We start from the raw sequence: 9,900 nt of genomic DNA on the forward strand, positions 1-9,900 counted from the left end.
CATTGAACAAGGATTTTCCTTGGTGTCAGACATGTTAAACAGGCTAGTAATGTAACAAGCAAGCTTGGAAAACACTTTAATCAAAGCAAATAACACTTAGAAAAAAACGGTTCTGTGCCTTTAAGAGAAAAAAAAGCTGCACAAACTCTGCAAAACAGTGTAAAAAAGCAGTAAACTCAACAAAATTTTTACAGTAGCATCATAAAGCCTTAGTAACTTTGCACAGCTATGCAAATAAACAATTAACCCCTTAATGTAAAAACCGGATTGACAAAACGTCAAAAACCGGTAAAAAACGTTCAGCACCTTGCCACAGCCCTTAATAAACGATTTGTGGGGAAAAACTTCTTTACAGCCCTCAAACACAGTAGGAACCTCTGGAGAAGCAGCTGGGTGTCTCTGAGGAAAAGAAACTGCGCAACTGAGGCGTGAAAATAGGCCCCTCCCACCTCACTCGATGTTATGGGGCCTAAAAGAAACACAACAGAGTGTTTCCTAAACTAGCCATGTGGATTAATAACCCTTAACCAAGCCATAATGACCCCTTAAAGTCCCTCAAAAAAGTTATATTTGCATTTTATTTTAAATAAAAAACAAAAACGTTTTTTTCCTATCAGTGTCACCAGTAACTAATGAGCCCTTAATGCAAGCTGGGATTCCTACTAAGTGTCTGAATACAGCTTACCCTTCCCTCATGGGGATATTGCCAGTCTTTTCTAGAATAATCACAGTCTGTCTAGAAAAAAATAGACTAAACATACCTCAATGCAGTTTAGCCTGCAAACCGTTCCCCCAACTGAAGTTTTCCTGTACTCTTCAGGCCTTGTGAGAACAGCAGTGGATCTTAGTTACAAAGTGCTAAGATCATCATCCTCCTTGCAGAAATCTTCATCCCTTTTCTGCCAGAGAGTAAATAGTACACGCCGGTACCATTTAAAATAACAAACTTTGCTTGAGAAAATAAAAACTAACATTTTTGTCACCACACTCACTCTGCCCTTCCTAGTACTTAGAGTAGGCAAAGAGAATGACTGGGGTGGAGCTAAGGGAGGAGCTATATAGACAGCTCTGCTGTGGGTGCTCTATTTGCCACTTCCTGTAGGGAAGGAGAATATCCCACAAGTATGGATGAATCCGTGGACTCGATACATCTTACAAGAGAAATTAAACCTATATCATGATTCAAAAAATTACAAAATCCAAAGCTTCCTAAGGAGTACGTGATCACTGATAGATTAAATAATCTGAGTAAAACTTGTATAATGATATGTTTTTCTGAAAAGAATTACCCTCCCCAAAGATGTGGTACAGCTCCCACTCACCCACATATTGGGGGTTAAATTTACATTGCATGGCCATACTACATCTTTGAAAATAGCGAACATGAAACGCAAAACAGTTATGTTACAGAATAAATTTAGTAACTGTAAGTACATAATTCTGACAGTCCTGAGAAAATTAGTTTATATTTGTTAAAAAAATAAAGCTGCAGCATCCAAACTCTTCTAATGGAGCACTGACAAGCACAAGACTACATTCTATATATGTGTAGTTAACCCTGACGAGTAATTACTATAAACTATTTACTAAATAAATAATAAACCAACACCAGTTCCTTGTCAGTTACATACACACTTCAATTCAAACTTCTGGCCCTGCATCCAGTTTCCCAGTCACATAACCATAGTAGATCAGGTTCCTGGTTCTTGAACTCAATCAGACCATTACCCACACATCACATAAGATCAAAGCACTGGTCCGGCAAACCCCTCTTTCAGTGCCATACCCACATCATACCTGGTTGCCACACTGCCTGCTAGCCAGGTAGAAATGTAACCAGAAAGGCACCAAAAGCCATGTCACCCGATCAGTGCAGAATTTCTAGTGTAAAAAATGTTTGACATTTCTTCTAAGACTACATAATTTGTTTTAATCTACCATTAAATCAGTTATCAAGGAAAAACAACCCTGGAAAATACATTTGTAATTTATTTTGCCTGATTTTACTGTAAAATACCTTTGAAAATCATGTAAAGTTGTTGGAACATACCAACAGTAGCAGGTATTGTTCATTTTCACTTAAAAACATGTGAAGGGTGTTAAATGACAGTGGTATCAAACTGAGCGCTCAGGTGAGGACCTACCATGGCAACACTGTTCAAGTGAAAAGCCAGCAGGTCAATTTCTTGTCTGCATCATAATTTTTAAACACATCACTTCATGAAAAGAAAACATTTGTTTTACATTTTTGGTTCAACACCTGGGTAGCGCTTGCTGATTTGTGGCCAATTCACCCTGTTTCCGTGCGAGCCTTTAGACTCGCCGGAAACAGGAGTTAAGAAGCAGTGGTCTGAGGCTGCGTAAAGCAATCTGCCTAATCCTATACGATCGAGCTGATTGACACCCCCTGCTAGTGGCCGATTGGGCGCAATTCAGCAATGTCTGGCAGATATGATACGCTACAGCGTATCATGTCCGCCAGACTTTAATAAATTGACCCCCTAGAGTTTGACTGTAGATAAGAACCAAAAGGCCCATCAAGTCTACCTATATGGCTTGTGCAGTGAAAACTTTAAAAACATATATTTATACTTGTCCCAGACATTTTGTAATCATTTTACAGTACTTGTGTTTACCACCTGTAAATCCATATGAGACAAGAATTTCATTTTCTGTTTTTATTAAAAAACAAAACAAAAAAAGTGCCCCAAATCTTAAATAAATCACATAATTCCTTGCTGGCTCCATTGAAGGTGTGAAAAACAAAAAACTTAGGATAATGCTAATAAACATCATGGAAGAGAACTGTCCAAAGGTAAAACTGACTGCCAACCATGATGGCCAATAAAGTGCCATTTCTCAGTACCACGTCAAATCCGGTTTCAGATGTGCCACACTCCAAATCCATTGCGCTCTTATGTCTATTTCAAGATAAAACAAGATGTACCCTCTTGAATTTACGGAGTCATCCAATCCTAGGGGAGATGCCCTGCTTTTCTTTACAGTGAGTAGTCATGCCAAAGGCTATAGCATTAGTAAAAAAAAAAAAAAAAGTTGTAAAGTGGTGTCTGTGTCGATTTTCTCTACAAATAAACATGCACATTGATCAGAACACAGACATATAATATCTGAAATTTACATCAACTGGACTGGAAAAAAAAACAACCATTAAAATGAATTGTAAATTATATCAATTAATACAAAGGGTTACTAACTAATTAAAGGGACAGTCTACTCCAAAATTGTTATTGTTTAAAAACAAGTAAAATATCAGAGAGGCAAAGGCAAAGGATGGTGAGAACAGACAAAAACAGCCCGCAGACCACCTCCAAAGACCTACAATGAGGCCCAAAAGGCAGCTTCTTGACAGTATTGATGCTTTGAATATCAGGGCCTCAGTGTTAATGGAAATATACACAATCATACTCAATAACCAACACCGTTATATTAATACACTTTTTACCTCTGTGATTACCTTGTATCAAAGCCTCTTTTGACCGCCCCCTGATCACATGGCTATTTATTTATTTATTATCTATTGACTTGTATTTTAGCCAATTAGTGCAGTATCATCCACAACTCCACGGGAGAGAGCACAATGTTATCTATATTGCCCAAATGAACTAGCACTCTCCTGTTGTGAAAAGGCTAATAAAAAAATCATGTGATAAGAGGCTGTCTTTAGAGGCTTAGAAACAGGCAGAAATCTTTATAATATCTTACAAAGTAAATTAATATAACAATGTTGGTTGTGCAAAGTTGGGCAATGAGTAGTATATGTGTTTATCTTTTTAAACAATAACAATTATAGTGTTGACTGTCCCTTTAACTAGATAAAGTTAAAGGGACAATAAGGCTGCACATTCATATAGGTATGTTACACTGTTAGAAAGATTTAGGGGCTACAGGTTAAAAGGAAAGGAAAGTCATAATTAAAGTTTAATGATTTAGGTAGAGAGTGAATTTAAAACAATTTTATAATTTACTTCTATTATGTCAATTTATGTCTTGGTATCGTTTGTTGAAAAGGCATACTTAGGTAGGCTCAGCAGTAACAATGCACTACTGGGAGCTAGTTGCTGATTGGTGGCTGCACACATATGCTTCCTGTCATTGGCTCACTTTTGTTCCGCTAACATTGTAGTGCCTTGTTGCTCTTTCAACAAAGGATAAAAAGACAACAAAGCAAATTTGATAATAGAAGTAAATTGGAGAGTTGATTAAAATTGTATGCTGTTGTTAATTGAATTATGAAAATGTTTGGTTTCATATCCCTTTAAAGGGACATTGTACACCAATTTTCATATAAGTGCATGTAATAGACACTACTATAAAGAAGAACATGCACAGATACTGATCTCAAAATCCAGTATAAAAACTTACTTAGAAGCTCCCAGTTTAGCACTGTTAATGAGCTTAGACTGGGACACCCAGTGAAAGGGGTTGAGAAAGCAGAAAATGTAGACATATGAAAAGACAGATTACACAAACAATTGCAGCAGGAATCTGTAGACCACTGTCTTTTGGGCTTGGTTGGTTGCTATTAAAAAAAAATAAGCAAAACTATACCTTGTTACAATAACACTCCCAGATTGGCTATATGATTGGATCCTCTACAAAACATTTATGGAAAGAAAAATCTTGTGTGCAACGTCCCTTTAATTTTGGTGGGATTCTTATACTCTTGTACTTTTGTGAAGGAAAGTTTGTATAGAGCAGTCAATTTTGTCTAACTGTCTTGTACAATATCACATCTATTACCCCCAGGGAAGCTGTTCACAAACACTTGGAGAAATTATAAACATCCTTAAAGGCAAAGGATTTCAGGCCCCTTCCTTTCTATATACCCTTCTTGTTCCGTCCATCTCACATAATTTGTAGCTTTTCTGTCACTGTGCAACCTGCATGGTAAAATACTGAAAATACTTCCTCCTAAAATGTTTGGGTGCGGTAAACATACTTTCATTATGTATTTATCCCCCCCCCCTCCTTTTCCTGATCCTGTTACATTCGACAGAGGGATTGTGTAGTAGATCATTTATATTTGTCCAAACTGGCAACAGCAGAGGAGGTCAGAGCTGTTTCAAGCCTAAAACACAATGTCATTTGACAAAACACTTGTAAGTGCTTTAAACATAGTGCTTAATTGCTGACATATTATATGGACTTTTATGTCATATGCATGGAAGGTGGGGGGGTGTCTTCTCTTCATTTTTTCCCCCAGCCCCTTTCACTAGGTGTCCCAGCCTACCCTCATCAACAGTGCTAAACTGGGAGCTTCTAAATAAGTTTTTCAAAGGTTTTATAGTGGGTTTTTAGATGAGCATCTCTCCATATTCTTTATATGTGTCTATTACATGCAGTTATATGAAAATTGGTGTATTCTGTCCATTTAAGGATGTAAACAGAAGTGTTTTTGAAAGGATATCAATCACACAGACATCTCTCTCAAGCTCTCATTTTCCTGCAACCACTGTGCCTTATATGCCAATACTAGACCTGTCCATTCTAAGTCTACATAAGACCTCATTTCAGACACATGACACTGCAGCCCCTTGTCAGCCATCAGATCTCCTGTCCAAGGCATTGGTTTTTGCCTTGCTTGGAATGTCTTTTTTATTGCCTGTTTTATATCTATCCCTAATTGTCTTTGGCTGGAAAAACTGATAACATGAAAAACTAAAGTTTAAACATGGTGGCATCCAATACTTTATATAAACTAAAGTACTTTATAGAAACTAAAGCTTTACACTTATCGTCAATATTAAAATAACTAATATAAATGAATAGAAGTACACCTACACATCATTATAAGGCTAATCTTTACTTTACATCATTATATTTAGCATTCATTTACTGTTTAATATCCCCTGTTAATCCCTTAAAGGGACAGGAAACCCCAAAATTTGTATTCATGATTCAGATAGAACATACCATTTTAAACAACTTTTAAATTTACTTTTATTATCAAATTTGCTTCATTCTCTTGTTATTTTTTGCTGAAGGAACTGCATTGCACTACTGACAGCTAGCTAGTTAGCTAATCACAAGAGAAAAATGTGTGGAGGTGTTCTATCAGACTAGTGAATTCATCAGACTAGCGAACGGAAGTGACGTTCTGTCAGCTGTTTGATAAAAAAATCCATACCGCGCATGTGCTGCTCTTCTCATAGCATTCTAAATGCAACTACATCACAGCCCATCACAATAGTGAACGGAACACACTAGCAACATTTCTATTTGTAAATATAGAAAAAATAACTCATTGTGTAACTTTGGCATAAAGGGAATCTGCTGAAAAGCAGACTGAAGTAAAAAGGTGTGTCATTGTGTACTTAATTTGCATATTTTACCCAGAATCCTTTGCTGCATTGGAAAGAAACAATGTAATTCAGAGGTTTTCTGTGGGAAAACAAGCCTTCAGGCCTGTCTAGATTTGTTAATGAACTACACAATGAGTTATTTTTTCTATATTGTGTGCGTAGTGGAGGATTGTAAACTCACATTTTATCTCCCCCTAATTTTAAATGTTGTATTTGGAAATACAACTATTTGTAAACATAATAGTACACATGCTGCATGTTAACAGCTGTCATATGTACAATGGGCATTATGCGGTACAGATTAGTACACACGCTGTCCTGCATTGTTTTGTACCTATATAAAAACGTTCTACCTTTTTTAAAAGTCTACGGTTTCTTGTCCCTCAACAACACTGTCTGGTCTCCACAAGCATTGGATATACCTATCTTGAAATGTTACAGGGACAAGAAACTCACACCAGGTCGCTCCAGCAGCCCTTCACCCCAGAGCTCCGCTCTTTTGGGGATTGGTACTCCCTAGGGAGGGCAAGAGGTGGGGTGATTACCGGAAGGGAGCTCCCTTGGGAACTGGGGGTTTCGGACTCCCCTACAACTCCTACTTTCCCTTAGCCTTCCTGGTGTACGTTTGATCACCCGTACCTCTGGCCCCCAGCTAGCTAAAAAACATTGGGTGAGTCAATGACAACAGGTATGTATGTTTAGCAACTAAGCTAGCTCCCAGTAGTGGATTGATATTCTTGAGCCTACCCATGTATACTTTTTATACCTGGGTATGTTGCTGTCTCTTGTACACAATGCACCCTGCATAGCACCTTAAAATATGCTGGTCCTCTATAAATAATAGATATTATTAAAGGATGCCAATAAGCAAACTAACCATGTTGGCTGTGCAAAACTGGGGAATGGGGAATAAAGGGACTATCTTTTTTTAAAAAAATGATGGAGTTGACTGTCTCTTTAAAGAAACATTATAGAGCAAATGTTGCATGAAATGCCCTACAAGGCTATGTGTTTAACACCACCTCCGCGAATGGGTTAAATATGCAGAAAACTGTGAGCTTTACACTGTCCCTTTATATTATCCTAGGTTTAAATGCCTGATCTCATTATGTTGTCTGAAGATGCCAGTTACAATTATCTGATAATGTACCAATTACAGGTTTTAATGTCCCTTTAATGGTCTTTTAATTCTATTATTTTATTCCACATACTTTGCAATTAACATTTGTTTTTAAAATAGATTGTTCTAATAAATTAGAGCATTTTATTATTAGACTTAAATGTCCCTTTACACTATAGTTGAACTACGTTGCACAATTAAAAGTACAGTACATATGCACAGCCACACCCCTCATGGGACAAGTATCTGAGATGTTTCCATATACACAAGATATTTAACCCATTAGTTACTCACCTGTACTGATAAACAGGTTCAACACTGTATTTCAGGAGTAGGTCACTAACGATTTGGGGGGGTGAAAGCCCCAAACTTTGTGCTCTTTGCCATCGTTCCAATCTGGTTATTCCTGAGAAATAAGGAACAGGTGAGTCTGCTGAGCCACAGAACAGTGACTGGCTACATAATGTACCACTACCAACCTGTGCAGGGACCAAAATGCCAGTCCAGGTCAAACTGAATGAGTGTGTCCAAGGGTCGCTCTCCTGATTTGGGGACATCTGTATAACAAGAGTAAAGGTTTTATGCGATCTCGAGACATTAAAATGGGAAGCAATAACAAAGATAGCAAGTAAGAGAGGTTGACAAAAGCAGCAAATTTTTTTTTTCTGAAGTGACAAATGAAACAGGAAATGACAGAATATGCCCGATCTATTCTTCCTCTGTTTTCATCTATTGAAATATGCTACAAGTTTTTAGTCTCACCCTCATGTTTATCTTCAATTCGCCTGGCTGTTCTGCCTTCTGTCTTTTTATTAGTCTCCTTGTTTTTTCTAATGCTGTCTTCTTTCTTCTGTTTCACAACAGGGTCGTATTTCTTCTGTTTAACAACAGGATAACAATCTGTCAACTGTCTTCTTCTTTTCCCCATTGTTGACGACAAGGTAATGGGCTGTTTCTGTTTACAACCGAAGCCGCAGCAGCTCAAGAGGTTTCCTTCCCCTCTTGCTGTCAGATGATGAAGTTTACTCAAAAACAAACTGCTCCCCCTAATGGGGAACAGGAGAATGGAAGGGAAACTAGAACATGCCTGTGCTTGTCAGTAACTTCATTCACTGCTTGCATAACATATTTCTGTCAGTGGCAGCACTCGTTTTTATTTAAAAAAAATGCAGGGTTAGTTAATAGCACTATTTAGTGTGATGACTTTGTCTAACAATCAGTTTAAGGTGTGTTCTATACCCTTATGAACTTTTCAACTTTCAATATGATAATGTGTATCATAACACAAAACAATCTACACCAGGGTTCTTCAAACTTTTTCATGTATAAATATATATATATATATATATATATATATATATGTATTAATGAATAACTAGAACATATTCTTCTATGTGAAGAACATTAGAATGTGAAATATTAATATTTTCATGTCGGGTTAGCGCACTTGAGAGAATGTGATCATGTTTGCGAGCAAGTAGGATGTTAGGTTTTTTTTTCACCATTGAAGTCCATGGGGGAATATGTGAACGTGGTCGCGATATTCTAACTTTTGGCGTCTGGTTAGTGCAGGAGCAAACTTGTAATACAAGCGCTACCACATTTATTTTGCCTACCTTGACTTTTACAGTATTTTCTTAATGCTTCATAATTTATTATTTCTCAGTAAGCTGCCATTTTTTTTTTTTTTGAATGTTAACACACCTGCAGCCTCTACATTTTTCTATCTTACCAACTCTTTTGGTCTCTCACAGGTCACAGTGGACCATATCTCCACCCACTGTAAAGCAACACTGGTTGATCTGGTCTTCCCTGATCTCTGTGCTATCTCCAAATTTTTAACTTCTCCTTTTCCCTCTCTGATCATTTTCTATTAACTTCTCTCTAATTACAGCATCCTTGTCAGCCCGAAAAAACTACTATCTTACATGAACTTAAATTACTTAAGATATTCCAGACTTTTATTCCTGAGTCCTCTACTCTCCAACATTTCCTCCCTCACTCGCTCAGAATTTGTGGCTTTGCAATACAATTCGGCACTAAAAACAACAATTTAAAAAGCTGCACCCTCCACAGCTGGCCATGCATCACACACACAATAACAACCATACTCAGGTCATATAACTCTACCCTTAACCTGACAAAACTACTCTAAATTTCAGCCATCTGTTGTTGAATGAAGGAGTTGACACAATAGATGTTTTCAACCTTTAACTCGCTCCTTCATCTTTCTGCACCTCCACCCGTTACCATACTTACAGCCCAGATTATCACATAATAAACGGGCACCCCTCAAAGCCACCTTTTCTACCTACCACTTGTATTAGTAGGACACTCCTCTAATAGAGGAAGAGGTCTTCACACTCCTATCTTCTTCTCATCTGACAACCTGTCAACTCAACACCATTTCTTCCCTCCCTCTCTGCTTCATTAACCCTTGCCCTAACTAATCAACTC

At 37.5% G+C, this 9,900-nt stretch overlaps 1 protein-coding gene across 2 annotated transcripts; it reads right to left on the reverse strand.

Moving 5' to 3' along the window:
* Positions 1–2,663: 2,663 nt before the first annotated feature.
* On the reverse strand, positions 2,664–8,474 carry POLD4 (DNA polymerase delta 4, accessory subunit). Of its 2 annotated transcripts, none has more exons than XM_053692362.1 (4): positions 8,206–8,474; positions 7,923–8,000; positions 7,738–7,849; positions 2,664–3,083 (listed from the first exon to the last, which is right to left on the reverse strand). In XM_053692362.1, the coding sequence occupies exons 1-4, from the start codon at positions 8,369–8,371 to the stop codon at positions 2,966–2,968; spliced, it is 474 nt and encodes a 157-aa protein (XP_053548337.1). In that variant the 5' UTR covers positions 8,372–8,474; the 3' UTR covers positions 2,664–2,965. The 2 variants fall into 2 exon arrangements, with proteins under 2 accessions (XP_053548337.1, XP_053548338.1); XM_053692363.1 differs by having other exon boundaries at positions 2,664–3,024; positions 8,206–8,472.
* Between the last annotated feature and the right edge of the window lie 1,426 nt (positions 8,475–9,900).

The sequence above is a fragment of the Bombina bombina genome, chromosome 9 (assembly GCF_027579735.1).
Source record: "Bombina bombina isolate aBomBom1 chromosome 9, aBomBom1.pri, whole genome shotgun sequence".
Taxonomy (NCBI): domain Eukaryota; kingdom Metazoa; phylum Chordata; class Amphibia; order Anura; family Bombinatoridae; genus Bombina; species Bombina bombina.